This window comes from Aspergillus steynii (genome assembly GCF_002849105.1).
Source record: "Aspergillus steynii IBT 23096 chromosome Unknown P170scaffold_5, whole genome shotgun sequence".
NCBI lineage: Eukaryota > Fungi > Ascomycota > Eurotiomycetes > Eurotiales > Aspergillaceae > Aspergillus > Aspergillus steynii.
Window position 1 is genome coordinate 172628 of NW_020194402.1, and position 25756 is coordinate 198383.

The window sequence follows — 25756 nt, forward strand, 5'->3', positions numbered from 1 at the left end:
GCAGCAGCGGGCAGAAAACGGCTGAAAGAACCAAGCTTCGATGACGCCGGCCGATCAACGTCTCCAGACGCAGCGCGCCGTTTTGCTAGTACTTTGTCCCGAATCATGGCTTCAAGTAAGTTCCTGGATGGCCCCGAAATACTGACATACTGCTAATGCTCTCTCAGATCAATTCACTGTGGCTTCACCGCCATCCGACGCCATCTCGGCGCTGAAGTTCTCCCCCGATCCCAATTCCACGCGGTTCGTTGTATCGTCGTGGGACAAGAACGTCTACCTGTACGAGCTGCGCGATGAGAACGGAAATGTAGGAGAGGGAAAATTGCTACAAACATTCGAACACCGCGCCCCAGTGCTGGATGTGTGCTTTGGCGCAAACGAGGATGAGATCTACACGGCCGGGTTGGACTGGGACGTCAAGAAGTGAGTTCCGTTCTCCTGGAAGCCCTCCACGCCTGCGGATGCGATGCTGATGCCGTACAGAATCGACATTGGCTCCTCGACTCAGACCGTGCTGAGCAGCCACGACGCCGGCGTCCGAAGCGTTGTCTACAGCAAGGAACATAGCCTGGTGATCTCGGCGTCCTGGGACTCGACACTACATGTGCACCGCACCGACGGCACCAACACCATCCCTGCGATCATCCCCCTCCCCTCCAAGCCCTTTTCCATGTCCCTCACCGCCACGAAACTGGTCGTCGCCATGGCCTCGCGCGCGCTGAACATATACGATCTGAAAGCCCTGGCGCTGCTCACGGCGCAGGCGGAGGGGACGGTCCCGAACAAGGTCGAGGTGGAGCCGTGGCAACGGCGGGAGAGCAGTCTCAAGTTCATGACGCGCAGCGTGGCCTGCATGCCGGACGACGCGGGGTATGCGTCTTCGAGCATCGAAGGGCGAGTTGCCGTGGAGTGGTTCGATCCGTCGGCCGAGTCGCAGGCGCGGAAGTACGCGTTCAAGTGCCATCGCCAGACGGCGGACGACGTGGACGTGGTGTTCCCGGTGAACTCGCTCTCGTTCCACCCCGTTCACGGCACCTTTGCCTCGGGTGGCGGAGACGGAGTGGTTGCGCTGTGGGATGGCATTGCGAAGAGGCGAATCCGGCAGTACCAGAAGTATCCGTCGAGCGTGGCCGCGGTGGACTTCAGCAGCAACGGCAAGTATCTGGCGGTGGCCATCAGCCCCGGGTTTGAAGATGGGAAGGACGACGTGGCCGAGGGCGCGGTCGCGATCTACGTGCGGGAACTGGGAGAGACGGAGGCGAAGGGCAAGGGCGCTAAATAACTGATTGCAAGTAAGTCGCTTCGATGATGAAATTGGAGACTGCTTATGACTAGTCATGGGGTCTCGACATGAAATGGCCTCCCTGTAATCTTCCCTCTCCATCGTATCGGATCCAACCGACCATGCAAAACGAAATCTCCAAATTTATGCTAATATATCTAAATGGTATCATCTTCATATCTTTCCACCGTATATTCATCTACAGAGTCGGCCACGAAAGCTCTAGGCGGCCCTTCGGACCGACACGGAGCCGTCCGGCATACCAAAGTAGGCGGCGACGGGCTTCTGGCCTCCAATGCCTCCCTGCGCTTGGGCCTGGGGTCCCGTCAGACCGGAGAAGATACCCACGTCCAGGACGCCGGGGATCAGCTTGATGGCTTGGGAGAGGGCCTCGACCTCCCAGACTCCGTCCTTGCCGCTGCCATCCTGACCGGCGGCCACGTCCGCCTTCGTCAGCAGGGTCTTGAAGGGCGCGTCGATGATGTAGAATCCCTGGTCGGTCTTGAGAGGACCCTCAATGGGGACGTTGGGCTGGGGAGCGGAGCTCAGGCGCACGGCCGGATCGATGCTGCCGATTTCCTTGAGCGCGGTGACCACCCGATGGGCCGCATAGGGGGCCACCTCGATGGGGATGTACTTCCAGCCGGACAGGAGACGGGATTGGAGTTTGCGCGAGTCTATCACTGCGTCAGTCTTCACGCTCCCACGGCCCTCCCCACCCATTCCTACTGACCTGCGACACAAATGAACTCCTTCGCCTGGAGAGCCACGATCTTCTCCTGGAACAGACAGGCACCACCGCCCTTGATCAGGTTGAGATCGTCATCCACCTCGTCGGCACCGTCAAAGGCAACGTCGAAGACGGTTCCTTCGGGGATTGAGTCAAAGTCGATGGCCGTCAAGCCATGGGAGAGGATGAGCTGCTTGGACTGGAAGCCCGTCGGGACGTATTTTGTGTTGGAGGTGTCGATGCCGGATTCCTTGATGGCCTTGACGACGTAGACGATTGTCGAACCGCTGCCAATGCCGACGTATTTGGCATCCTTGGGGTAGTGGTTGTCGACGGCGGTCTTACCGGCCGCGCGCTTTGCGTCTTCGATGATGCTGGCCATTGTGGACGAGGACCGAGGACGGACCGTGGCGGAATGAAGCGGGGTAAGAATCGACGAGAAGGAGGGTCGAGGCAGGAGAGGACGCAGACGAGAAGAAACTGGAGCGACGCCGCGCAAGAACCGGATTCTGGGCAAGTATTAAATATCGGACACTTCGAGCGGCTGCAGATACCAGATTGAGGAGGGAACCACTTTCCCGTGTGGGGGGGGACGAAGGTTCCTCAGGCCCCTCAGGCCCCTCCATTCAGACTCACCCAGGAACTGCGCAGCGCGGGGGAACAGACGCCATCGCCGGTCGGGGCTCTCTTCTCCGCGCCGTCAATGCAATTGTTGGCCGGTCAGCGCCGGGCCGTGCCAATGAAATAATTAATTAATCCCGGGGGTTTGGGCGGGGTGACATCGACGCAGTACTTCTACAAACTGCGTAGTAAAAGTGCAGTGAAAGTGTCGTCATAGCGGCTGGGCAGCCTCAGGCCATCGGTCAGGTGACCGGCGGGCGTCTACTGGCCGCCGTCGCTCTGTCAACACTTCTACCTACTAGTTCGAGTTCGACTAGGCAATCGTCATCGGGCTGTTGATTTGTCCCTGTCAATTCCTCTCTTCTTGTGATTCTGTTATTTGTTCCCTTCGTTTCTGTCATCGCTTCCCATCCGTCCCTCACGATTACCCCTCATGACGGAGGACTTCCCCGGCGCCCTGGTCGGGCCCTCTTCGAAAGAGAGAAAATACGACCGTCAGCTGCGGCTGTGGGCGGCCAGTGGCCAGCAAGCTCTCGAGGATTCCCGCGTGCTGTTGATCAACAATGACGGGCCCTGGACCAGCCAGGACTCTGGCGTGGCGGGCGTGGCCGGGGTGGAGACCCTCAAGAACCTCGTCTTGCCGGGCATTGGAGGATTCACCATCGTCGACCCCGCCGTCGTCTCCGAGGCGGATCTGGGCGTGAATTTCTTCCTGGAGGAAGAGAGTCTGGGCAAATCCCGCGCCGAGGAGACCTGTCGCTGGCTGAAGGAGCTGAATCCGGATGTAGATGGGAGCTTCTACTCCAAGGTATCTACCGTAGACCCTTAGATTGTGTGCCACGAGTGATGTTTATTCTAATGTGAATTACTACAGCCGGTTACAGAACTTCTACCAGACCCGGGATTTCTCCCGCTGCACAAGCTGGTAGTGGTGTCGGGGCCGATCAAGGGTTCGTCGCTGGATGCGATCTGCGACGCTGCGAGGGAATACAACATCCCGGTGCTGTATCTGCGCTCCGTTGGCTTCTACTCCAGCTTCTCTGTTCAGCTTCCGGCGTTGTTCCCCATCGTAGAAACCCACCCTGACCCGGAGACGACGCAGGATCTTCGTCTTCTCACTCCCTGGCCCGAGTTGTCCGCCGCTGCTGAGCGGATCGGTAAACTCGATAGCATGGACGACCATCAGCATGGTCATGTGCCGTACTTGCTGTTGCTTCTGCATCACCTGGAGCAATGGAAGCAAACGCACGACGGCAAGGTTCCTTCCAATTATAAGGAAAAGACCGAATTTAGGGAGCTGGTGCGGTCGAGCGCACGAACCAAAAACCCGGAAGGCGGCGAGGAAAACTACGACGAAGCGGTTGCGGCGGTGCTGAAGGCATTGAACCCCTTCAGCCTGCGGAGCTCAATCCGTGAGATCTTCGAGGCGGAGGAGTGCAGGAACCTGAAGCCAGAGTCTACGGATTTCTGGATCATCGCGGCCGCTGTCAGGGAATTCTACGAGAAGCATAAAGTGCTCCCTCTTCCGGGGTCGCTGCCGGATATGAAAGCTCAGTCGGCCGATTACGTCTCCTTGCAGAACATCTACAAGGCCAAAGCGAAGAAGGACGTGGAAGAGGTCACGAACATCGTTCGCAAGCTGGAATCTCAACTGGAGGGATGTCGCTTCCTGGAAGTTCAACCAAAGGAGATTGAGGTGTTCTGCAAGAACGCCGCCCACATCAAAGTCATCAACGGCCGTGCCATCCCGCGCGTGGACGGCGATGCACACACTCTCAAAACCATTCGTAACAACTTGAGCAACGAGGAGTCTCTGATCCCGATCTATATCGCGTTCCAGGCCCTGGATGGAGTCGTGACCGAGGTCCAAGAAAAGAATACCGCAGGGTCCCTGGAGGACGAGACGACGTGGAATGGCCAAATCACCCGCATCGTCAATGCGCTGAACCGCGATGACCCCTCGGCCGTGGATGAGGACGCCTACCAGCGGATCCTGGATGCCGTGCAAGAGCTACGACGCACCGAAGGCGGCGAACTACACAACATTTCCGCCTTGACGGGTGGCCTCGTCGCCCAGGAGGTCTTGAAGGTGCTCACCCGGCAGTATGTACCCTTGGATAATACTAGCATTTTTGACGGGACGCGCAGCCGCAGTGAGATGTATAGGCTGTGATGCATAGTTGGCTGGAGAGGTTGGTGAGAATTGGCTGGCAATATTGGAGCCTTTGCCAGGTCCGTAACGAGAATACCTTCGATGAAATGAATTGACGAATTTGAGCATTCTGGCTGGGTCTCAGGAGTAGAATGCGTAGAACATATTCATCTTCATGAGCAGCGGAGTAGAAGAACCACATGCAATGCTGGCAGCCTGAATGCCTGAAACGGGACCTCGGCTCAGGTTTAGTTCGCGACAACAACAACCGAAGACCTCTCCGCTGCAACCCAGGTGGTACAGAGGCAAACCGAGCAGAAAGGAGAGCGACGGGACCCTGCATCGATAGGGCCAGCAGACGGTGGGGACGCAGCGTGAAATGGAAGCGACGTGGAAGACAAGAAGAAGCCCGAGGCACGTGCGCCGCCAAGGTTTAGTGCGTCCGCCGGCGGATGACAAGTTGGTCCATTGCATTGCTCTCCGTTGCATTCATTCCTTTCTGCTCCACTCCACCTGGGGGTTGTGATGCCCCATCTGTTCATCTGCACTCTCTTGCTATTCCATGTGATAGTGCCCTCCTGAGATCTGCTCCTCGATCCCCCTTTCCCGTCCCTCTGGCCTCCGAAGCGGATGATCCGCTTATCACCGCGAATCCCTCGGAGGGATAGAGATTCGGAAATATCCCACCATGTCGGCCCTGCAAGGCCCTGAAAGCGTCCTTAATACTCCGGCTGCCACCGCATCGGCCGCACAATCACTCACCAACGCAACCGCCATCACCAACGCAACCGCCATCACCACCTCCATCCTCTCCTCTCCGCGCGACCTCCTCGCCCTCCCCTTCCGTGGCCTCTATCAGGCAGAACATTTCGCATTCTCCACATTGCCGAGACGACTTGGGCGGCTGGTAGGATTACAGGAGATGGCTACGCTGTTTGGGGGAGGTAGTGCAGGCGCAGGACCGGCCGGTGATGTGGCAGTTGCGACCACTCAGGCGGCGGCGAACGCTGCTCGAGAAGGAGTGGCGGAGGCGGTTGGCCAGGCTGACACGGGTCACCATCTGACGGACATACTGCAAGCGTTGATCAAATTCAGCGGCTTCTTTTCATACCTCACGAGTCGGTGGTCGTTGGCCTGCTTCACGGTGGTAAGGCTTCCCCACCGGAGAACGTTCATGCCGGGTGAATGATTCTGACCTGTCCAAGGCCCTTATTCTAAACAGGATCACCATATATGCATCCACCAGACGACCTCTCCACCTTGATTGGACCCGACGACTGGCCTTGAGAATTATTCCCATCCTCCTCTTTCTGACGCAGGTTCGTTCCCTACTCCGTGCTATTCGGTGCCAGACATCCCCAGACTACTCGCTCCTTCGCTACGGCTCGCCCGGGAAACGTCTGCTGTTTGACTATGGGGGAGGTGGGGGCCTACTGCATTCCCTGGGTTCTACCCTTCTGCCATGGGAGACGGATGAACAATCATGCAGTGCGGTGCGCATGAGTCGCCCCACGAGCGCGTCGGACTTCTCGCGTGGGTCGTTTGGCCTTCTGTGGCCGGTCTTTTTGCGCCTCTGTGTGAATCATTTCGTGGAGACGCTGTCATGCGCGCTACAAGGAAGGGCTGTCGTGACCGAAGCCGGGATGTCTATCTTTGAACATTCGCTCGCGTTTGCCGAGGCAGAGTCGACAATTACCCAATCCCTCGGCTTGGGACTATTCGGTCTACCCAAAAGTGCAAAGGACGATTCTAGTGACGGGAGCCAGAGTGGCGCTCAGATATTGAGCAGGGCGCAAGTCTTGGAGCGTATGAACATCACGCCAGAATTGCTTCTCATCGCCCTGATCTCGTGCTGCAACAGCCTTACATCGAACCTTTTGGATGTCTTCGGCAAGCAGAGCCGTTATCGTTTCGTGAATACCGCCTTCTGGGGTCTTTGCTTCATGTCCACAATGGCGTGGGGCCTATTCAATAGCTTGACGGTGGGAAGCGACAGCATGGTGCTGAAGTTCCCTACCGTATGTATCGTGGGCTTCATACCGCATTTAGCCATCTTCCTGGGTATCATCGTATGCGGAATCATCTACTCCCTCGCACTCACTATTACTGCGTTCTCGCTTCCTGTTGAGGATCCTTCGCAATCGTCACTTCGACAACGGTTTGCCGTGGCGCATGAGAACATGCAGGGAGCCTCACAAATCCAAAATCTTCGTTTCAATCGACATGAAGACTTTTACACAGCCCTGCTTCGAACCGGATATACTGCTTTGACCGCTGCCAGCGAGGCCGTCTTCCTGAACGAAGGTCAGGGCGTGGTTGCTCGAAACATGACGTGGTTGGAAGAGGACCGCCTAGCCGAGATAGAGTCCTCGCGACAAAGACACCGGTCCCGCCATGGCTGGAATGCTAGTGCTCAAGGTGGGCCATTTGAAGGTGCTGATGCCATGAATTTTGATTTGCCCCAGGCACCGCCCGAGTGGGAGAGTGGTTATGGTCGGGAGAAGAAAATCGAGAAACCAAAGAACGGCTCTCGATCAGTGCGCTCACAAACCGATGCAGGAGGCGTTGGTGCCTTCCGAGGAGCAATCCGATGTTACCATGGATTTTCATTCTTCAGAGGAATCTTTTATCTCCTTTTGCGGTGGCTGGCTCGTGGCCTAGACAAGCTGCTGAGTAAACTCGGCATCACTGCACGCCCACAGTGGCTCGGGAAGATGATCGGGCCTCGCAGAAAGGGGGCGCAAGAGATAAGGAACGGTGATAAAGTTGAATCGTTGGACTTCTGGATCCTAACGGATGAGGGCGAACTGGAGTTACCGGGCAACCACGAATTCGATGTCGAGCGAGAGATGCGCAAGCGCGAACGCTCAAATATGATGGATTGGAGACCGGCAGATGAAGGGCGACTTGATGAGAAACTCTACAGCTGGTGGAAAGCTGGGGGCTCGTGGGGAAACCAGGATCACAGTGCGGACTACATTCCTTCTGTCGAGGACGTAGACGACACGACCAGCGTCGTCTCGATGTCCACAACTACCGATTCCGAATGGGAGGACGAATCCGATGGCCGCCGCACACCTACGCTGGCTGAACCTTTCCCACCCGGATTTTCTCGAGAAAGCACACCGGCTCAAGAATCGCTGATGGATGTCAGCTCTTTTGCGCGCCTTCTCGACCCGCGGGACCAGGAAAGCAGGCAAGAAGCACGCATCCTAGCCGCCCATCTCTCTGCCGGACAAGAAGGTCGGGTTCTGACTCGCCGTCGGTTCCAAGAGCAGGTGGAGCGTGAACGAGCCCAGATCCTCGTGTCCTCCAGGTTGTCTCAATTAGACAGGCCGTCGAGCAACGAGAAGCGACGGCCCTCGCCGGAAGAAGAGAGTGAAATCCTGGAGAAACTCATCCTCTCGCGTCGTTCCCAAGCAGCGCCCGTTGACGGGCAAACCTGGGAATCCGGAGCCTCCGGGCTTGGACCCAGCGGGCCGCCTTGCGTAGTGTGCCGGATGAACTCGCGGTCCATTATAACCTGGCCGTGCCGATGTCTCTGCGTGTGTGAGGACTGTCGAGTGAATCTGGCGATGAACAACTACGGAAGCTGCGTGACTTGCCGGCAGGAAGTCGGAGGATTTGTACGGCTATGGGTGCCATAGACATAAACTTGTGGGCTTTTCTTCTTCATATGTGTTATTTCTTTGTTGATTCCGGATGTCTGCGATTATCACATACTTTTTATTTTTGCTTTGGCGTTGGCATCATGAACATCATGCATCTGGCATTGCCCTGTACTTGGGATAGTCACTCCACTTTCGATAGCGATATTACTCTAGCATAATTCCCATTTATTCTCCCGTGGTTGTATCCAACATTCACCAGTATCCAGTATCATCTTCCTTTCGACGGGGGACCATTCCCAACATTCGTACCCGTAAAAAAGCCTAGGCGACGACCTCTCACACCCTGAAGTCCAGAAACCGTTTCGAGAGCTGAAAGTTGTTTGTTGATCACATATCTGGACCAATCGCAATCTACAAGGTTCTACAAAAGCACCAAGATAGTAAAAGAAACCAAGGGAGAAAACGGCCCATCAACAAGTATTCTGATATAGCAAGCGACCTGGCATCGATTATTGAGAGACGTAGAAAAGAAACAAGAATCAAGACACCCGAAACGCTCAACCAAGCTCACAACAAGCCTATGAGATCGGATGGGCCTGCTCTCCATTCCTTCCATCATGTGGTGCCCGGTCACTCTAGGTAGGGTAGGAGACACCATCTGGGCAAGGGACAGAGGAGACAAGCATGGCGAAGAAGAAGAGGATCATAGATCATAGATGGTGGAGTAGAAATAGGAACAGGTATATGCAACGAGTCTCAGTACAGAAAGACTGCGCATGAGTATTCGGAGGCAAGAAAAGAATAAAGAAAAAAACCAAAAAGGCTGTATATGGCACATACAGCCTGAACGCAATCTGAACAAGGATCGTCCATACATATCATAGCAACATCCGAGTCAATCTGCCCTAAAGTCGCGTAGGGTATGCAGAGGGAAAAATCCCGCTCTAGAACAGACATACGGCGGCGGCAGCGGCGACAGCCACGCCGACCATGTTATCCCTGTTTTGGGACGCCGCACCGGTGGCGAGAAGCGTGGAGGTAGTGGCTGACGGCGCGTGAGAGGTGGGCGAGCCTGCCCCCGACGATGCGCGGCTGGAGGAACCCCAGCCCGGCGAGGAGGAGCCAGGACGAGACGACGAGCCGGCATGGCCTGACGAAGACACAGTAGGAAGGGTCATGACTCCCGAGGTGGTCTGGGCCGAACCGGAGGTCGGAGCAGCAGTGGCTGTAGCAGTAGCAGATCCCGATCCAGCTCCTCCAGCTGGCGGCACGGAGATGGGGTGACCGGCCTTAGCACACTGTTCGACGACAACGCTGGAGACAGCTATTTGGGAGCATGATGGGTCAGCGAAGGAAAGACCGGTGACACGGGAGATGAGAGAAGATGGATCACTCACTCGCCTGCTCGGGCCCGGTGCAAGCCTTCTGCACGCAGGGCGTGACCGTCTGGACAAGACCGGGCTTTTGGCAGTGACAGGCAAAGTCAGTCAACTGACTGCATCCATCCTTGGTGAGGGCGTCGACGAGACATTGCACCTATCGAGCGGTCAGTGTGGGCCGGTCATCGAGAGACTCGTGGGTCAGGGCGAGGGCCAATTCACCGAGCATTGGGGGATGTTGTCGAACTGCGCACTGGCGATGCCAGCAGTCAACAGGGCAAGAAAGACGGCAGAGAACTTCATTTTGGCAGTCCAGAAGCGATGCAGCAACTGTGAGGAATCCTCGAGACTAGAATACACGCTTGGGGATGGTCAGAAACGAATGTCTTGTTTGGAAGGAGGATCGGCCAGTACGTAACGAGTGGAAGTTGGTGGGCGAGAGGACATTCCCCAGCGAGAGGGCGAGGGGAAATAAGAGGGGCTTTTATATCCTCTCCATCTGGGGATCGTGTGGGAGTCGCATTCTGTGGATCTTGCGTCACATGCGCCTGGTTTGGGGGGAAGCTTGACGTCTAACTGACAGCTTTGTGCGCTCATCGCCAGAGCTAGTCGCTGAGCATGGCCCGAACACTGCCAATCAGGCGCCCGCATACGTACCATGTAACCTTGACAGTGAAGCATAACTGACTAGGTTAAAACCATCCCCGCCATTGAGATCGAGGGAGTTCCGTCCTGACGTGGTACACGTGTAGCCACAACGCGTACTCCCCTCTCGCAGACCGTAAACAAAGAACCCTCGCAGAGCCAGTCCGGTGAGGACGGTGACACCACACCGGTGGCAGCAAGAATAGCCACCATACGGATGATATCTGCGTGGAGATGTCGCATCGCCCGGCGGAACATTTGCTGCCGTGTAAGGAGGCAAGCGAGGCGATAGGAGCCCGCCCATGTGATGACGGGAGGCATGGCTAATAGGGGTCCATATCGCTGCTGCCTGCACGTAAGACCCAGACGAGAAGTCAGAACCTTGTCCTCTGACTGGATGCGGTTCTGCTGTGCGGCTGTCGGTCTGTGGATGGGAATGCTCCCTGAGCCCGTTGCCAAGCAGGCCAGACATGGTTGGACAGGCGGTGCGTGTCATCCAAGTGACATTGAGCAATGAAGTTTGCCGGAAATAGCTTCGGTTTCTTAGACCTGGAGCTTTTCCAGGGCTAAATTAGGAAACACTCAACCGGGTTGACCAGCCGTTGTACTCCCTGGGTTAGACAGTTCATCTAAAACGTGCGACCACAGGTAGACAATTGCAACCGTCACATGGCTGGAGCTGACGCATGCATGGACGAAGGAGGGAGAGGGCCATTTTCTTTGTTTCCTTTCAGCCGGGTTTGATCCTTGAGACTATCGCTCAAGAGCACCAAGTGAGACAGCAACGAATCCCCCGTCGTTGATAGAGTAAGCCTGAACAAAATCAAAAATATCACATTCAAAGGGTATGTACAAGTTTCCAACGCCCTGCTGAAGTAAAGATATAAACGCCGTTGCCCTCCGTCGGTGTTCGTATTCGAGGTTAAGTCATGGTATACAATGTAGCCGATGGTCCTCAGGACATGAGTTCATCGACATAGGCTCGTTGCTTTGTCTCGTCCTTTTGCTTCAGCAGCACGGCCAGGACCTCGATGGGCGGGTCCAGGCCCAGCATGTTCGCACGTCTCCAACGCTTTAGTCGAGCAATTCCAATGCAGGGCTAGTTCGATGGTTAGACAAGCACTCGTCAGGAAAACTGAAAGGAGCTGAAACAAGGGCAAAGACTGAACGTACCCCAAACTGACTGGAGAGATCAAAGTGTCGTAGAATCTTCTCGTGCAACGAGAGCTCTCCTTGATGCACTGGGACGAGAGTTAGCCGCGACAGCCCGGATGGCCTCAGGTCACTTGCAACCCACCTCGAGGGGCCTTTCTCTTGGCTTCTTCCTGCTTCCAATACCGTTGTAGTTCCCTTTCGGTGATCTTCAGCGCCTTCTCGTCTTCCTCGGTCAACGGTTGTTGGATTTCCGTTTGCGCCTGGTCCTTCACGGCGATCTCCGCCACATGGGGTTCGGACGGGGTAACGGGGGATTTCTCGGGTTCCGATACCACCTCATCGGAAGGCTTCCCCGGGAGGATCGTGAGAGCATCGAGATCCTTTGATTTCTGCGAGGGGGTGGTGGCCGAGGGTTTTGTGACCCTGGACTGGGAGCCAAAGGATAGCGTGGACTGGCCGGAGCGTTGAGCAGCGGTATTGCCACCGCGACGACGAGCAGGAGGCATCTTTACGAGTGTAGTCAAACTAGCGATCTTTCGAGATCTGAGCGATGGAGTAGAGATCGATTTGCGCACGAATAAAGGGAGGTTGTGCTGGAGAGCCAGAAAGATGGTGCAGGCCAAGCGGTGGTTGTGGGGAATGACGATGTCATCGCTGGTTGCGCCGGCAACGGAAGTCTACTTCTCTCCAACAGATATACTCCGTATACTTACGGAGTAGATGGGCCATTGTTCATAAATCCTAGTAACAGTACGCAAATCCTGGGATTAGATTCATCCCTCAAATCATGATATGGCCCAAGAGCTGCTTGATGACATCGATTCACCCTCCCCGCTCAGGTCAATAAAGCCTTCATACAACTCTTTGATCGTGCCATAGCTGTCCGACCAGCATTTCTTGATGATATCCCCATAGAGTAGGCCGCTTGTTGGAGGGAGATCATCTGGCTGCGGCCAGCGATCATCTTCAAAATAGTCACAGTAGAAGACCTGCTAGGCTGCCACAGAGTAGATGATACATCCAAGGCCGAGTATGTCGACTCGTGACAAAGGATCTTCCCTGCAGACGTCTTCCATATCAGCATCCAACGCCCACATCGCACTATTGGCAAAGTCCACGGCCTTCAGACTGCCATTATCGACCAGGATATTGTTGGGTTTCACATCCTGGTGGAGGACTTTTCGAGAATAGATATACCTGAATGTCTCCAGGAGCGATGGAATCCACATGGCGCGGATTGTTTCCGATGGCTTGTCATGACTTTGAATGTAATGTTCAAGATCGCCTTCCTTTGCATATGCCAGTCTGATCGCACCGATTGCTTCATCATGGACCCCCAAGTATGGAACAACCCCTTGGTGATTTCCCAGTCGCTCGTAGATCAGTGCCTCGTTCATGATCATGTCGCGGAACATCAGGTTGTATGGATCATTGTCAGGAATGACCTGTGGATGTTTGACAACAGTATCTTCATCGACTTTGCAGATGGTTTCGGAGAACCCAAACGCTATACAATTCGGCGGGTATTTCACGTGCACAATCGTCTCATCAGACTGCTCGATGGCATTCTATCCAATCGAATTAGTAGGAGGTAGTTATAGCGTCGCTATTTCACTGACATGCTGGACGTGTGGAGTTGGTGGTCCTGCAGATTCGACGTCCTTGTCGAGGGCTGTCTCGCCGAGCTGGAATTGAAAGAGATGGACTCCCCCCACGAGATTGGCGAAGAACGACCAGAGCGATGGCCAGACCTGCCAGCGAAATGGAATTGTCAAAAGCCGCATAATCATCTCAAGTGGTCACATTCTCCTCAGGAGTAGAGGACATTGACAGAAGTTGGGGGTGGCGGTAATTCAAGATCTTGAACCAGCCTTAGACATCTACTAGTCTGACTTCTTTCATTGATTAGAAGGCATTTTCCAAGCGCCCGCCAACTGTTACCCCGGGAAAAAGAGTACTTGTTTTCATCAAGATGTACTATTCATTCGAGGACACAATCGCTCAATTCTTTGCTAACTGTACCGTGACGAGGGAGCACTGCGACCGAAAAGCAGCGGAGTATACTGGGGAAGCTGTCCAGCCAGTCCGCATCCAAGGGGCATTCAGTTACACCGTCGCAGCGGGCAACATCCTGGTGCAATTCCGTGTCTCTGGATCCCCGTTGGACATCAAGACTCTAGCTCTGGCGAGACAAATCTATGGCAGGATTGTGCCCGCCTGTGTCGAGCGAGGGATTCTTGGGCCTCCCCCTTCTCTCCATGTGTATGTGATGGACCATGTCCCCGGGATCACCTACATCGAAGCGCCTTTGACGACACTCCGTTGCGCTTCATGGCAGGAACAGGCAGTCTCGGATCTGGCAAGGTACTTTCAGTATCGGTATGATGGGGACTGCAACTGATCTTTGTAGGTTTTTTGCCAGCTCGTGGGTGAACCGACTCCGGCAGCCTCGTCGCTCCTCGCACTCCTTGCTTGATCTTCAAGACAGACTCGCCGTCTTGTTACGAGGGCTTCCTTCACGCTTCACCAACGCCATCACCCAGATCCTTGAGGACCTCCCCATGATCTTCCTTCCTACATACCCGCTGGTTCTGAGTCACGCTGACCTATGTGAGATGAACATCATCGTCAACCCCGAAGCTGGTGGGATCAACGGGATTATTGACTGGGCCGATGCAAAAGTGCTACCATTTGGGATGTCCCTGTGGGGGCTTCGCAACATGCTGGGGATTATGGATTCGAAGGGATGGCATTATCATGAAAATGCCCCCAGACTCGAGGGATTGTTCTGGGAAACATTCTACCAGTCCGTGGGAATGGTTTTTGGTGACGGCAAACGGGCTATTCAAGTTGCTGAACGGGCTGGATTGCTTCTGAGGTATGGCTTTACTTGGGAGGATGGTGTGGTCGAGAGGCCAGTGAGTGAACAAGATTCTTCGATGAGATATTTGGACGCATTTCTACCTGGCCTGGAGATTTAAGGATGGGGCGACGATGGTGGCGATGAGGGTTATGTTCAATAGGACTTCTCTTATACCTTCTTTATTCTTTTCTTTTTTCTCTTTTAAATGCAAATCATTACAATCCAGGAATCCTTTACTCTATCCATGATCTGGGGGAATAAACTTTTATCTCAGGAAGATTTGCGACGCTGAACTACGGAGGACGCTGCGTAGAGGTGGAATATTCTCCTACTCCACCCCCAGTTTCTCCCCAGTTTCTCCCTCACTGCAACAGCCCAGGCACAGCTGCAGTCTGCATCGGCCAGTCTGCAGCTCCCGAGGGACTTACATATGTATATGTAGGGGATGGACCGTCAAGGCCTAGACGGTCGTTATCCCGCCCTTCGAACTATCCCCGCGCATCGTTCGTGATTCCCAACGGATGCATTGGCGACAATTCCCGGACCGGTCCATTGGATATGGAGCATACTGCAGTGGATGTCGATCGATCGGAATGGTCCCTCTGGTTCATGGGATCGCAATGTCGAGGGAGATACCGAGCTCCTTCGGTCTCAGTCCTCCATGTGGAGCGGGGAGGAATTGGTTTCAGTGACGGATTGTTCGCGAAGGAGTGTGTCGAATGGAGATGGACGGAGGCAATAGATCGAAAGGACTTGAAGAGAGTCGATGAATGACGGGGAGATGGCGAGGTGATTACCGCAGAGAGTAATGTGTCAATAAAGGACGGACGGGACGGGAATCGCGTGCTTTCCAGGGATCGGGAGAGTCGAGACGAGGCTGGGTCTTCGTACTGGAAACTCCGTCGTAATACTAACCAACTAACCAACTAAACTAGTTAACTAATAAGAATAAGCAGTAGCCGCCCTCACCTTCGACCTCCCCCCACATCGGCGGCAACAAACACCTTCCTCTGCGACTCTCTCGCCCGCCCCCTTGCTCTGCTCTGCTTCTGCTCGCCATCGCCAGCTCCTCCAATTCCCCACTCCCTCTCCTTCACCACTTCCACGACCCTTCTCCTTGTCCGACTCCTAAGGAGTTCGCCGGCCGCTTACCGCACCTGCGCAAGGCTCTCGGCGCAGCGCGATCAAGCGGCAATCGCTCTGCTCTCCATGAACCGTCCAAGACGATCCGGCTCGTCGACTGTGCTTCCTGCCCGGACATCCCCCGGAGTGCCTCGCTGTGAACGACCGCCGGCCCATGGTGGTGCGGGTGCTGCGCTCTCAGCATGGCCGCCTTCGTGCGAGTGTCGGGGCCGCCGAATGGCCATTTTCTGATCGGCTACCCCGGGATATCTGCAACGATGGTGAGTCGAATCGGGTTCTCTTTGCGTTGTTGCATGCGCTCTGCTGGCGCCCCCTACTGACCCGCCCTCCAGCCTCGTATTGAAGGGAAAGTCGAGATTCGCCCCAGCGTAGGCGTCACCGCCCCTGTCCATGTGTCGCTGATCACGGTCTCCCTCCACCGTCGCGAGACGATACACCCTTCGGCGGACTCGATGACGAAGAAGCGTCTGGCACCTCCTCGGAAAGAGATCACGGATACGGTGGGCAAGGAAATGCTGCTGTTTCGCTGCCCCGCAGGTCGAGAATTCGAGGAGGTCATCTCAATGGATCTGCCGTTTGTCCTGTTCATTCCGTTCGGGCGAGGAGGGCCGGACGCTTCGCGGCGAGTCCCTCCGGCGAGCGTGCAATTGCCCAGTCGCACGGCCGAGACCTACTACGAGATCGTGGTGATGGTGCAGCAGGGGCATTCGGAGCAGAGGAAGTACTCGTTCCCCGTGCCCATCACGCGATATGACACGCTGTCCACGTTCGGCATGTACAACCGCCCGGAGTCGTGCGAAAAAGTGAGCGACCACCTGGTGACGCTAGGGATATCGCTGCCGCGATGGTCCTACGGCCCTCTAGACCCGGTGAGCGTCTACGTGAAACTGTCCCCCAACCAGGACTGGATCAGCAAGGCGCGCAGGGTCACCATCAACAAGATCACCATCGCAATCGACGAGGAGATCATCTACAACCACGAAGGCGACGAACCGCAACGGAAAGTCAAAACATTAACCAAAAGAACCGAGGCCATCGGAGTGAAGCTGCCGCCGTCGGGTTTCTTAACAAATCTGGGCCTGGTGTTTCCGGCAAAGGACATGCGAGATGCGGAGGGAATCCTGCCCCGAGGGAAATCAGCCTTTCCCACCTATGCGGTCAGCGGGTTTACGACCACGGCGAGTCTCTACAAAATCGAATACTATCTAATAGTAAAGGTTGGTTCTCCCCTACCCCTCTCAGACGCCGCCAAAGTGTCTGCCTCTGGAATGGCCCCAGGACTGATACGTCTTAGGCCCACCTCGGGTCCGCACGAGACATTATCATTCGCCATCCGATTGTCGTATGCCCCCTGGACCACGCCGGGTGCAAGGAGGAAATGGAGGCCATCGAGCAAGCGGCTCGAGAGGCCGTCCATGTGAACCCCGATAACCCCATGTTGCCTCTGCCCTCGATCGTACGCCCTACCGATCATAACGCCCTGCGGCACCTGGGAGTGGCCATTGTCGGCAAACAAAAGAAGCCACTGATCGACTGAGCAATCTTCCCAGTTCCGCTCGAATGTTCGGACACCCTTATTCTACCCTACAGATTCTGTGCGAGCTTGCCTTGCGACATCTGACATACGCATTCTATATATGGTCCATCTCTGAAGGTGACGGGAGACGACCCAAGCAGCGAGCATCACGTCCCGATTCCACTCTGCTATCAAACATAGCACAATCATGTCTTTACGAATGCATGGGCCCCGGAGTTCCGCTGTTTTCTCTTTGAATTGATGCATGGTGTTCCTGATAGCCACTGTTTTGTATTTCTTGTTTATGTCTATTGAGCTGGTCCGGGAAAATAGGAGGTGTTGGGGTTGGCTTTGCTTAGCGGCAAGGAGTATTTATTTGGCCCCAGGCCACTCGATCCAGTCCTGCGTGCTTCTCCAGCGGCGTATTCTCAGGTTCAACGTGTAAGGTTGGCAGCCCAGATCTTGAAACCAGCCCCCAACACATTCCGCGGCGACTCAGACCCTCGGACCCGGCCAGAAACGAAGGGAAGGTGCCACAGCATACGCAAAGCAGCCGAGTCTTCAATACTCCCCTCGCGAGGGGAAACAGCGGATCGCTCTCCGTTGAGTGGTGGGCGTTGCGTGCGATGTCCGTCTCCCTTGCCCGGGACACACCAGCCAGCATTCAAGTGATTCCCGGCAGTGTGGAGGAAGGTGTCATTGGGGTCCTGATGGGGACCATTCTCCTGCTTTCATGCAGATGCCGTGTTTCCAATTTCCAGGAAGCCCATGGCCAAACTCAGCGTATCGGCATCCAAGGCCTGGGGCTTGTGGTCCTGATCACGGTCGATCCTTCGGAGGCAATCTTTGAGGATCTCAAGGACGGTCTGGTACTGCCGAGAAGAAGCACCGAATGTGTTTAGGGCGTTGTTGAGATTCACCGAGATCTGAAGATGCAGGAATATTGTTTAGTGAGGGGTCGCCGATGGACTGGAGATGAAGCTTTGTGTAACGTACCTGCGAGAGAATCTCGTTGTAGTTGGGCATATTGCCCGTGGAATCAGACATAGCGAAATGAAAATAATTCCAGCTGCCCTGGTCTACCTGTCTGTTAGTGTTGAGCCTGACGAAAGGAGATGAAGAGAAGAAGAGGGAGTGACAGGGAGTGACGTGGGGACCGTCGATCTGATAAGCTCCGACCGCCGAGATTTTTGTCGCGATCCAGAAGTTCCACCTTTTGGTCTCTCCCTCTACCTCTTTCGCTCCCTCCACTCATTCTGCAATTCTTCCAAAATCTCCAAATTTGGGGACCCTTTCACCATGGCCGACATGGACGAGGCTGCCGTTCACCTCCCCTCCAATGACTCCGCGCCACACTTCGAGACCGACCTGTCGGACGAGACGCAGGACTTCCGCATGTTGAACAACATCTCATTGTTAGTCCCCTCTACAATCCTGTGCTCGAGTCCACCACTAGCCGGTTCCACCCGTTGACATCAATGCAGTCTCACAGGCTCGTCCCATGCCACACTGCCCAAGCGCGGTGAGAAGGACTTCGAACCGAATCCCACCCTCCTCCAAGCCGATGTGCTCGCCGCGTCGCGCGAGGCGATGCACAATGCCCTTGCGCATCCCCGGTTCCATAATTCCAAGAACAGAGTCGTGGGATACTATGCGCCCGACGGACCGACGCCACCTCCCTCCGCATCCACTCCCCAATCGGTAGAAACAACATCAGAGAATGCACCCGAGCCCAGTGTGTCGCAGGACGACGCGGAGACCCAAACCCAACTGAAGAACGCCGCAGACACGGGGTTGGGGAATATTTTCGCCGACTCGTGTGTCTGCATCCCGAATCCCAAGGGCAACATGTTCAAAGCAACAGGCCGCGCAGATCGGTGGAACCGCGTGTGGCTGCTGCCGGAGGAGGCACTGTATCTTCTGGAACGAGGCAGCTTGGACATCCGGTGGCCCTCCGCGTCGACCGGATGTGACGAGGGAGGTGATACGGAGGAGACGACGATCCCAATGAGCTTGCAGGCGGCGTATGCATGCTTCGTTGGAAGCGGGGGGCTGACCGTCGAGCGCTTCTCCGTCTACACAGGGCTGAAACGCCTGGGTTATTCCGTCTTTCGCGCGCCCGGATGGTACGATGATGCGGACGAGCCGGCTCCCGCAGAATCGCCCCGGCAGGGTCCTGGACTCGCTGGCATCTATGGGCGGTTCTTGGATTGGTTCCATAAATCCAGCACTACAGCCCTTGGGCCGGTGGCTGGTTTGGGAATCCACCGTAGCTACAGTGAGTTGCCTGTGTCGATGCTCGTGCAGGCCTCAAGGTCGTGGTGCTAACCTCTCACAGATGACATCTATCGCAAGCTCGCCATTGTCCCATGGTATGACCCCACCGCTCCCAAGACCGACCTGCCACGCACAGAGGCGCCATTCCGCGTCGTGTTCCACATCTACAAGCCATCCACGACGTTCCGCAAGACCGCCCCTCCTCCGCCGGACTTCCGCATCGCCGTTGTCGACGCTCGGACGCAGACGACCATGCCCACCATGGCCCAGCTGGGTAGTCTACTCGACAACTCCCCGCTGGACCCGCCCCAAGGCGAGAAGATGAGTCGGGCGCTCTACATGCGTCTACGACAGGGATACCGCAGCGTCATTCTGGCCGTGGTGGACCAGGGCGTGGTCAGCTATCTGCGGATTGCCGACGCGGCCTTTGGAAAGGAGAAGCTGTATGCATTCGAGGCTCCGAAAGGGAACAAAAAGGGCGGCTTTTCACGGCCCAATCCGAAAGGACGATGAACGAGCTCGACACGTTGCAACCGTTTCGACAACACTCCATCAGACTTCTACAGCAGTAGAAGCAAGATGAAGGGACGCTGAAGCATGTCTCTCCTATTTTTGTGAACAGACTGTGAACACTATGAACAGACCCTGCAATCCATGGAACAATGGATGAAGGGGTCTAAAGGGAGATATGTACTGATCTGCCATCATCTTTAGAACGTCCGTCCATGAAGAAAGGTCGGAAGTTAGATGCCAGATGGCTAAGCTTGTGCTTGGTAGTCACGGCTCGAGTGCTCGCTCGCTAGTAGCCAGCACGCAATACACCTGAACTCCGATGTACAGGATAGAGGACTTCGAGAGATGAAACCGAGAAATCAACGCCATCTGTAGTTCTAAGCGCTATACAGATCTAAGACAACCATCCCTTTTCGTAACCCAAACCATAACATATCGTTTTCAGTAAAATCATATCCCGTAAACATCAGGAAATCGAATCGAGTCCTGCAAATCTTCACTCAAAAGCCATCAGCACAACGCACGCCAAGTATCTCCAAGAGAGGGAATGAAAAACTCACATCTACACCCACATCACGTATCCAGATAATCCGCCGCCATCAACAACTCCAGACACAGCTCCGGTGGAATATCCATATCCGGCACATTGCCCTGGTTCTTGTTCTTCTCGTTGTAGCAGAAATACTCGCAGACTTTCTCCAGCACAATACCGCTGATGTTCTCGAGGGTGCAACGACCCGTCAAGGCTTCGGAGAATTTACCTACACGTGGCAAAAACAGTCAGCACCCAGAATCCATCTAGCTCAAAACGTAAAACCAAGCAAGAGGAAAGAAAGAAGCGGAATCCATCGATCACAGAGCGAGAAAGCGTAGACAGAACGGGTGTGGGTGTACTGACTCGACGGCTCTAACATGCGACGTATCGTCCCCGAAATGCAGGCCGTGCTTCTGGGAATCACAAACTCAAAGCCATCGCCTGACACGAGCGTCACGAACTCGAACTGAGGGGAGGAGGAGGAAGCCATTGTGGCGGAGGAGCGTGTTGGAAGACAAAGAGCGGCGGAGGCGTCGAGACTCGTCGAGACTCGCGGGTGGTCCGTGCTCAAGCTGGACGGATTCCGTTCGTTCGTTCTTCAGCCTTCATTGGTTCCAACTTCATATATTTCCTGCAATTGAGATAACATCCCGGAATAATTCATTCAGGTGTTATATTATCTACAGTATCCATTTGGTGATATTTTGCTAGTAATACTCCTACTACTATGGACGCACACCCATCTACACCCCTACCCTGACCTCATCCAAGCACCAACCAAATAGTTCCTACATCCAAACTACATACATCGACGAAATGAATCCCCTGCTCCCTCTCCGAGCGTGTCGCACAAAAGCACCGCTCCTTCTAGCCCCTAAACCACTCCCCCTTTCTATTCGAACCATCTCATCAACCCCCATCAAAGACAACTACCCCATCACCAAAACCCCCGGCACCCAACTCTCCGGCCGAACGTGCCTGATCACCGGCGGGTCCTCAGGAATCGGCTACGCCATCGCCGAGCGGTTCCTGCACGAAGGCGCCGAAAAGGTCATCGTCGTGGGACGGTCATTTGAACGCCTTGCGCATGCCGCGACACGTCTGCAGAGAGCGACGGCGGCGGACGAGAGCGTGACTCTTCCGGACGGGGAGGTCGCTGCTCGCGCTCTAGAGGAGAAGGATGGTCTGCGGAGCCCGGACGATCAAAACCAGGACCAGGCCATCGACCGACCCCCGGGATCGCTGGTCCCGGCGTCCGAGCGCATCAGTCTCCTAGTCGGCGATGTATCGGAGGCGAGCGAGTGGAATCGCGAATTAGAGAAGGCGATGGTATGCCCTCTATCCTACCTTGACGCTACCCTACCCTTCCCTGCCCTGCTGGGTATACCCCTTCGTAGAGAACGGACAACGCTAACCAACGCATAGCAAAACGTAGACATCCTGGTCAACGCAGCGGGGATCTCCCTCTCCAACATCCTCGCGAAGCAGGAACCAGCGGATATCTCACGCACGCTGCGCACGAACCTCGAAGGCGCGATGCTAACGTCGCGAGCGCTACTCCGCGCCTCGATCCGCAGCAGACTCAGGAACCGGGGTCAAGAGCGGGCGGGCGGCCCAGTCTCGAAATGCATTATCAACATCTCGTCGTTGCTGGCGGTTAAGGGCGGGACGGGGGCGGTGCCGTACGCGGCATCCAAGGCGGGATTGCTGGGGTTGACGAGGTCGTTGAGCGTGGAGGCTGCGAGCTCGTTGAGGGATGTGGTAGTGCGGTCGAATGCTATCGTGCCGGGGTATATCGAGACGCCGATGATTGCGGGTATGTTTGTTTCTTTCCCTTTCTCCTTCGTGACCGTGATGTGTAGGATGGATGAGCTGACGTTTTGTAGACTTTAGTGCGGGTGAGACTGGCCGGTTGAAAGAAACTATTCCGTTGCGGAGGTTTGGCAAGCCTGAAGAGATAGCAGATGCAGCGGTGTTTCTGGCGCGCAACGAGTATGCCAACAATTGCGTGCTGAATCTAGATGGAGGGTTGAGCGCTGTGTAATATGATGATGGTGGGTTGCATAATATCAAATCAGATAGCAAATTCTATTCTGAGCAGACTTCGTGTTCATGATGTATGTTACAAGAAAGATAGAACAATAATAATAGAAAAAGAAGAGCGAGAGAATAACCCAACGCGACCGACCGACCAACCCCAGACCTTGCACCGAAGATCCCTTTAAGATTGAGAGAGTTTGTAAGACAACACCTCCCATTTATTCCAAATACTCCTCTAGATCTGTCTCATGTGGCATCATTCAGTCGTCGATTAGAATGGCTCCTCCGTTCTGCGCCTCGTCTAGAACAATTGGATGCGCCCCGTCACCGTTGCTGTCGCCCTCGACGACAGAAACACTGGCAACGCGTTTGACGCGGTCACCCTCGCCGTTACTGAGACCTGCTGTTTCGGCATCACGTTTGCGGCCGGCGGGAGCGTGCCCGTTCATGTATTCATCAGGAGCAGGGGCGGGCTTCTTCGGTTGACGCGGGATCTCCGGGACTTTGTCGAGGGAGACGGCCTTCTGCTCATCTGGTGTTTCGGATCTAAGGGGTGGTTAGCAAGTGTCAATGTGAACCAGAGCGAGAGTTAACTCACTTCTCCGTAGCGGCAATGAGTTCCAGATTCACGCGAGGTTCCGTGTCCTCTTCGTCAACCACCGTGATGAAAGTGTCGTCTTTGATTCCTAGATCGGACAGTTTCTTGGGAAGATTGTCTTCGAGGTCTAGATCGTACAAGATCCCCTGCTCGGTGCTGATCGAAACCTCCTCGCCATAGCCCAGTTGTGATTGGAGAATGTCTTCTACGAGATTGCCAATCGTGGCGCGTTCGGGATCAAATTTTAGTCGGCCATGGGCAACGGAGCACACTGGACAGTTGGGATTCGGCGGTTTCAAGGAGTCAGAGTTGATCGCTCGGGCGCCCGAACGTTCGAGGAAGATCTAGTCGGAGAACCGTTAGAATCGCTTGAATAATTGGAGGGCACAACGTACCATCTTCGCATGTTCGTAGTCATTATTCAAGACCTTCATAGCCTGGAGGACACAAAGACCGGCGGTCATCGCGTTTGTGGTAGCTATCGCTGGGATGATGTTTCCGGCCATTTCTACAAAAGTCAGTACGAGTGAAGGATTAGGTGCATTGGTGAACGTACGCTTCGTATCGAATTTCGATTTCGGGTCAATTCCAAATATCGTGGCGCGCAGGTTGGCACTGGCGGTAACGAAATCGAGGGTGTCGACGTCGTCCTTGTCAAAAACGAGAATGGGCTTGGTGTCGCCCTGCGATGACTCTTGGAGCTCTTTTAGACGTTTACTCAATCGATCCAGACTGTGACAGGGTCAGAAAAAACCCAACCATCAAATCCAAGGGAAGGCATCGCGAACCTGTCTTTGAAAACGACACAATCCTCCGCCAAGGACCATACTTTCTGATCCTCATTGGATACGCTGGGATGAACATCGGCGGACTCGGTCTGCACCTTCTCGAATTCTAGCGGCGTGGGAGGCTCGCGGGATTTCCACATGTCCTCCATCCCACGTAGCCGGTCTATGTCTTCATTGAAGACCTTCCCAAACACCCGCTGGGCAAATTCCGAGGATCCCATGGATTCGCGGATTTCTTTGAGAGCCTGAGCTTCTTTCCGGAGGTTCGCGATTTCTTCCGCTAAATTGGATCTGTTAGCCTCGCTCGAGTGGAATTAGCGAGACCATAGCCTACCATTGTCGCTATCTTCCGTGTTATCGAGCTCCGGTGTTTCGTCTTCACTGATCCCAAAAAGTTCACTGCAGCCGATGCCGGTTAGTTGGATGCGTTGGACATGCATGGATGGTACGGGTAGGCTCACGGAAAGAGGTAACTTTTAGCCCAGACAATACAATGAATGGGTTGGCTCGGGGTGCTGCGGATAGTGCAAACGGGGAACGACTTGGGTACCTCTTTGGAGTTGCAATCGTAGCATTCAGTCACCCCCTGTCAGACCGTCAGCAAATACCACCCCGACCGAAGGAATCCACCGTTCGCGACCAGTCGACCCTACCTTCTTGATCACTTGCACCTGTCCGTTGAATCCCGTCGTCCCACTCTCGACCAACGGCACGTCCGCAGCCAGGCACATTCGGTTGACGTGACGGCGGGCATCGAGGTTGTCCAACGCATTGAATACAATGTTAAACTTGCCAAACCAGTCCACGCCGAATTCGGTGTCCTTGATGTTCGCATGGTAGGCCTCCAGCTTCGCTTTCGGGTTGAACTTGTGTGCCACTTCCTTCGCAACCTATATCGGGACCGGTCTTGTCAGAGAAATCCATCGCAGGGAGAAGCAAATATGCAGGTTCGAGATCGGGGAATCCGGAGTTGATACGAGGTTGTCGTGTCGGGCGAACGGTCGGGAGGCTACGTACCAATGCCTTGGACTTCTTGATGTGCTCGAAGCGAAAGAGAAACTGACGGTTCAGGTTGCTCAGATCTATCGTATCTAGGTCGATAATGTGAATTTCGCCGAAGCCCGAGAGGAGGAGGTTTTTCAGCAGTTCGCATCCGATGCCACCGGCGCCGACCAGAAGCACTCGCGACTAGAGGATTAGCGAGAGATAGTTAGCGAATGCCGCAGATGCAGGAGGGAGGAGCCGGACGGAGTGTGTCTTACCTCTCTGATGCGGCGAGACAAGGTCCCGAGGGAGCGCTGCGAATAAGTGTCCCGCGCCATCGTTGCGCGACAGTCGACAGAGAATGAAAGGAGATATTACGGACGAGCGAGAGGAGTGAAAGGCATCGCCAGGTGAGACCGGCAGCGCGTGGAGCAGGGATTGAGGATGGAGAAAGGAGCGCAGGAGAGTGGGGAGGAGTGAATTGCCGGCAAGGCTTGACTTGCGCTGCTCCAGAAGAAGTGAAGGTCCGCCGGAAGTGAAAGCAATGACGACAGCCACGGGGGCCGCATCCAGACGGCGCTTCCTCCGTCCAAATCGCCCTCTGGGCTCAATTGTGCTCTACGGCGCCTGGCTCCCGCCCCAGACCTTTGTTCCCGCTCGGTTCTTTCTCTGCTCCCGAGCTCCAACGGGAGGCAATCGCATTTCCTTCTTGTTGCCGTTTCCCCGGGGCTTGTTCACAGCCGTCCTACGCAGCTGGTCAACTACGGCCGATCCGTGGAGGATACACCCCCGACCTGCCATCTCCATCCCCTCTCGTTCCTGCGCACGTCTGGACTGGACAGATCAGATCTCCCATTCGGCCTGACCCAACGGGACCAGGAACAGCGCTGCATCTCCCCGACACTCGCTGAAGCCCTGCAGGTC

The 25756-nt window shown here is 55.2% G+C and overlaps 15 protein-coding genes across 15 annotated transcripts; 7 read left to right on the forward strand and 8 right to left on the reverse strand.

The window, feature by feature from the left end:
- The first annotated feature begins 69 nt into the window (after positions 1-69).
- P170DRAFT_385264 (WD40 repeat domain-containing protein) lies at positions 70-1440 on the forward strand. Its single transcript, XM_024845715.1, has 3 exons — positions 70-115; positions 168-423; positions 484-1440. Exons 1-3 carry the CDS (start codon positions 106-108, stop codon positions 1280-1282), a joined length of 1065 nt encoding a protein of 354 aa, XP_024702822.1. The 5' UTR covers positions 70-105; the 3' UTR covers positions 1283-1440.
- On the reverse strand, positions 1281-2780 carry P170DRAFT_510353 (ribose-5-phosphate isomerase RKI1). Its single transcript, XM_024854772.1, has 3 exons — positions 2645-2780; positions 2016-2520; positions 1281-1959 (listed from the first exon to the last, which is right to left on the reverse strand). Exons 2-3 carry the CDS (start codon positions 2392-2394, stop codon positions 1505-1507), a joined length of 834 nt encoding a protein of 277 aa, XP_024702823.1. The 5' UTR covers positions 2395-2520; positions 2645-2780; the 3' UTR covers positions 1281-1504.
- Positions 2781-2923: 143 nt separating this feature from the next.
- On the forward strand, positions 2924-4919 carry P170DRAFT_510354 (NEDD8-activating enzyme E1 regulatory subunit). The gene is made up of 2 exons (XM_024854773.1): positions 2924-3441; positions 3508-4919. The coding sequence occupies exons 1-2, from the start codon at positions 3067-3069 to the stop codon at positions 4804-4806; spliced, it is 1674 nt and encodes a 557-aa protein (XP_024702824.1). The 5' UTR covers positions 2924-3066; the 3' UTR covers positions 4807-4919.
- Positions 4920-5265: 346 nt separating this feature from the next.
- Positions 5266-8632, forward strand: P170DRAFT_385271 (putative ubiquitin-protein ligase (Asi3)). The gene is made up of 2 exons (XM_024845716.1): positions 5266-5932; positions 5991-8632. Exons 1-2 carry the CDS (start codon positions 5474-5476, stop codon positions 8430-8432), a joined length of 2901 nt encoding a protein of 966 aa, XP_024702825.1. The 5' UTR covers positions 5266-5473; the 3' UTR covers positions 8433-8632.
- A 708-nt stretch (positions 8633-9340) lies between these two features.
- On the reverse strand, positions 9341-10078 carry P170DRAFT_360908 (CFEM domain-containing protein; the record flags this gene model as incomplete). Its single annotated transcript, XM_024844441.1, has 3 exons — positions 9341-9720; positions 9794-9932; positions 9998-10078. 3 exons carry the CDS (start codon positions 10076-10078, stop codon positions 9341-9343), a joined length of 600 nt encoding a protein of 199 aa, XP_024702826.1.
- A 196-nt stretch (positions 10079-10274) lies between these two features.
- Positions 10275-11145, reverse strand: P170DRAFT_193966 (uncharacterized protein). The gene has a single exon (XM_024842720.1). The coding sequence runs from the start codon at positions 10914-10916 to the stop codon at positions 10413-10415; it is 504 nt and encodes a 167-aa protein (XP_024702827.1). The 5' UTR covers positions 10917-11145; the 3' UTR covers positions 10275-10412.
- P170DRAFT_456387 (putative DNA polymerase delta subunit 4) lies at positions 11079-12175 on the reverse strand. Its single transcript, XM_024851615.1, has 3 exons — positions 11718-12175; positions 11594-11661; positions 11079-11519 (listed from the first exon to the last, which is right to left on the reverse strand). Exons 1-3 carry the CDS (start codon positions 12079-12081, stop codon positions 11376-11378), a joined length of 576 nt encoding a protein of 191 aa, XP_024702828.1. The 5' UTR covers positions 12082-12175; the 3' UTR covers positions 11079-11375.
- A 161-nt stretch (positions 12176-12336) lies between these two features.
- On the reverse strand, positions 12337-13370 carry P170DRAFT_496245 (uncharacterized protein). Its single transcript, XM_024854095.1, has 3 exons — positions 13195-13370; positions 12594-13143; positions 12337-12539 (listed from the first exon to the last, which is right to left on the reverse strand). Exons 1-3 carry the CDS (start codon positions 13363-13365, stop codon positions 12361-12363), a joined length of 900 nt encoding a protein of 299 aa, XP_024702829.1. The 5' UTR covers positions 13366-13370; the 3' UTR covers positions 12337-12360.
- Positions 13371-13844: 474 nt separating this feature from the next.
- On the forward strand, positions 13845-14556 carry P170DRAFT_447484 (uncharacterized protein; the record flags this gene model as incomplete). Its single annotated transcript, XM_024850879.1, has 2 exons — positions 13845-13939; positions 14064-14556. The coding sequence occupies 2 exons, from the start codon at positions 13845-13847 to the stop codon at positions 14554-14556; spliced, it is 588 nt and encodes a 195-aa protein (XP_024702830.1).
- A 1207-nt stretch (positions 14557-15763) lies between these two features.
- On the forward strand, positions 15764-17118 carry P170DRAFT_447485 (arrestin C-terminal domain-containing protein; the record flags this gene model as incomplete). The annotated part of the gene is made up of 3 exons (XM_024850880.1): positions 15764-15841; positions 15914-16798; positions 16876-17118. 3 exons carry the CDS (start codon positions 15764-15766, stop codon positions 17116-17118), a joined length of 1206 nt encoding a protein of 401 aa, XP_024702831.1.
- Positions 17119-17828: 710 nt separating this feature from the next.
- P170DRAFT_476215 (uncharacterized protein) lies at positions 17829-18144 on the reverse strand (the record flags this gene model as incomplete). The annotated part of the gene is made up of 2 exons (XM_024853327.1): positions 17829-18023; positions 18094-18144. The coding sequence occupies 2 exons, from the start codon at positions 18142-18144 to the stop codon at positions 17829-17831; spliced, it is 246 nt and encodes an 81-aa protein (XP_024702832.1).
- Positions 18145-18315: 171 nt separating this feature from the next.
- Positions 18316-20300, forward strand: P170DRAFT_437366 (tRNA-splicing endonuclease subunit SEN54 family protein). The gene is made up of 3 exons (XM_024849351.1): positions 18316-18512; positions 18582-19375; positions 19436-20300. Exons 1-3 carry the CDS (start codon positions 18397-18399, stop codon positions 19885-19887), a joined length of 1362 nt encoding a protein of 453 aa, XP_024702833.1. The 5' UTR covers positions 18316-18396; the 3' UTR covers positions 19888-20300.
- Positions 20141-20922, reverse strand: P170DRAFT_193990 (elongin C). The gene is made up of 3 exons (XM_024842721.1): positions 20786-20922; positions 20448-20648; positions 20141-20381 (listed from the first exon to the last, which is right to left on the reverse strand). Exons 1-2 carry the CDS (start codon positions 20910-20912, stop codon positions 20461-20463), a joined length of 315 nt encoding a protein of 104 aa, XP_024702834.1. The 5' UTR covers positions 20913-20922; the 3' UTR covers positions 20141-20381; positions 20448-20460.
- A 131-nt stretch (positions 20923-21053) lies between these two features.
- Positions 21054-22602, forward strand: P170DRAFT_194111 (SDR family NAD(P)-dependent oxidoreductase). The gene is made up of 3 exons (XM_024842722.1): positions 21054-21751; positions 21848-22238; positions 22309-22602. Exons 1-3 carry the CDS (start codon positions 21239-21241, stop codon positions 22464-22466), a joined length of 1062 nt encoding a protein of 353 aa, XP_024702835.1. The 5' UTR covers positions 21054-21238; the 3' UTR covers positions 22467-22602.
- On the reverse strand, positions 22508-25384 carry P170DRAFT_437369 (E1 ubiquitin-activating protein ubaB). Its single transcript, XM_024849352.1, has 10 exons — positions 25111-25384; positions 24866-25036; positions 24502-24738; positions 24310-24434; positions 24183-24247; positions 23849-24128; positions 23617-23792; positions 23456-23568; positions 23061-23404; positions 22508-23008 (listed from the first exon to the last, which is right to left on the reverse strand). The coding sequence occupies exons 1-10, from the start codon at positions 25168-25170 to the stop codon at positions 22723-22725; spliced, it is 1857 nt and encodes a 618-aa protein (XP_024702836.1). The 5' UTR covers positions 25171-25384; the 3' UTR covers positions 22508-22722.
- Positions 25385-25756: the final 372 nt, after the last annotated feature.

Excerpts from the sequence above, each read along its gene's own strand:
- P170DRAFT_194111 (XM_024842722.1), top strand. The coding sequence starts at position 21,239 with ATGAATCCCCTGCTCCCTCTCCGAGCGTGTCGCACAAAAGCACCGCTC. Across the intron at positions 21,752-21,847 it reads GCGAATTAGAGAAGGCGATG|CAAAACGTAGACATCCTGGT; the intron begins GTATGCCCTCTA and ends ACCAACGCATAG. Across the intron at positions 22,239-22,308 it reads CGAGACGCCGATGATTGCGG|ACTTTAGTGCGGGTGAGACT; the intron begins GTATGTTTGTTT and ends GACGTTTTGTAG.
- P170DRAFT_437369 (XM_024849352.1), bottom strand. The coding sequence starts at position 25,170 with ATGGCGCGGGACACTTATTCGCAGCGCTCCCTCGGGACCTTGTCTCGC. Across the intron at positions 24,435-24,501 it reads AGGTGCAAGTGATCAAGAAG|GGGGTGACTGAATGCTACGA; the intron begins GTAGGGTCGACT and ends ACGGTCTGACAG. Across the intron at positions 23,569-23,616 it reads ATCGAAATTCGATACGAAGC|AAATGGCCGGAAACATCATC; the intron begins GTACGTTCACCA and ends TGACTTTTGTAG.
- P170DRAFT_385271 (XM_024845716.1), top strand. The coding sequence starts at position 5,474 with ATGTCGGCCCTGCAAGGCCCTGAAAGCGTCCTTAATACTCCGGCTGCC. Across the intron at positions 5,933-5,990 it reads CGTTGGCCTGCTTCACGGTG|GCCCTTATTCTAAACAGGAT; the intron begins GTAAGGCTTCCC and ends GACCTGTCCAAG.
- P170DRAFT_385264 (XM_024845715.1), top strand. Across the intron at positions 424-483 it reads TTGGACTGGGACGTCAAGAA|AATCGACATTGGCTCCTCGA; the intron begins GTGAGTTCCGTT and ends GATGCCGTACAG.
- P170DRAFT_456387 (XM_024851615.1), bottom strand. The coding sequence starts at position 12,081 with ATGCCTCCTGCTCGTCGTCGCGGTGGCAATACCGCTGCTCAACGCTCC. Across the intron at positions 11,662-11,717 it reads CAAGAGAAAGGCCCCTCGAG|TGCATCAAGGAGAGCTCTCG; the intron begins GTGGGTTGCAAG and ends CTCTCGTCCCAG. Across the intron at positions 11,520-11,593 it reads ATCTCTCCAGTCAGTTTGGG|CCCTGCATTGGAATTGCTCG; the intron begins GTACGTTCAGTC and ends CCATCGAACTAG.
- P170DRAFT_193990 (XM_024842721.1), bottom strand. The coding sequence starts at position 20,912 with ATGGCTTCCTCCTCCTCCCCTCAGTTCGAGTTCGTGACGCTCGTGTCA. Across the intron at positions 20,649-20,785 it reads TCGCATGTTAGAGCCGTCGA|GTAAATTCTCCGAAGCCTTG; the intron begins GTCAGTACACCC and ends TGCCACGTGTAG.
- P170DRAFT_437366 (XM_024849351.1), top strand. The coding sequence starts at position 18,397 with ATGGCCGACATGGACGAGGCTGCCGTTCACCTCCCCTCCAATGACTCC. Across the intron at positions 18,513-18,581 it reads ATGTTGAACAACATCTCATT|TCTCACAGGCTCGTCCCATG; the intron begins GTTAGTCCCCTC and ends ACATCAATGCAG. Across the intron at positions 19,376-19,435 it reads GGGAATCCACCGTAGCTACA|ATGACATCTATCGCAAGCTC; the intron begins GTGAGTTGCCTG and ends AACCTCTCACAG.
- P170DRAFT_496245 (XM_024854095.1), bottom strand. The coding sequence starts at position 13,365 with ATGATTATGCGGCTTTTGACAATTCCATTTCGCTGGCAGGTCTGGCCA. Across the intron at positions 13,144-13,194 it reads CAACTCCACACGTCCAGCAT|AATGCCATCGAGCAGTCTGA; the intron begins GTCAGTGAAATA and ends TCGATTGGATAG. Across the intron at positions 12,540-12,593 it reads CGACATACTCGGCCTTGGAT|ATGATCGCTGGCCGCAGCCA; the intron begins GTATCATCTACT and ends ACTATTTTGAAG.
- P170DRAFT_510353 (XM_024854772.1), bottom strand. The coding sequence starts at position 2,394 with ATGGCCAGCATCATCGAAGACGCAAAGCGCGCGGCCGGTAAGACCGCC. Across the intron at positions 1,960-2,015 it reads GGAGTTCATTTGTGTCGCAG|ACTCGCGCAAACTCCAATCC; the intron begins GTCAGTAGGAAT and ends ACGCAGTGATAG.
- P170DRAFT_193966 (XM_024842720.1), bottom strand. The coding sequence starts at position 10,916 with ATGACACGCACCGCCTGTCCAACCATGTCTGGCCTGCTTGGCAACGGG.
- P170DRAFT_510354 (XM_024854773.1), top strand. The coding sequence starts at position 3,067 with ATGACGGAGGACTTCCCCGGCGCCCTGGTCGGGCCCTCTTCGAAAGAG. Across the intron at positions 3,442-3,507 it reads ATGGGAGCTTCTACTCCAAG|CCGGTTACAGAACTTCTACC; the intron begins GTATCTACCGTA and ends GAATTACTACAG.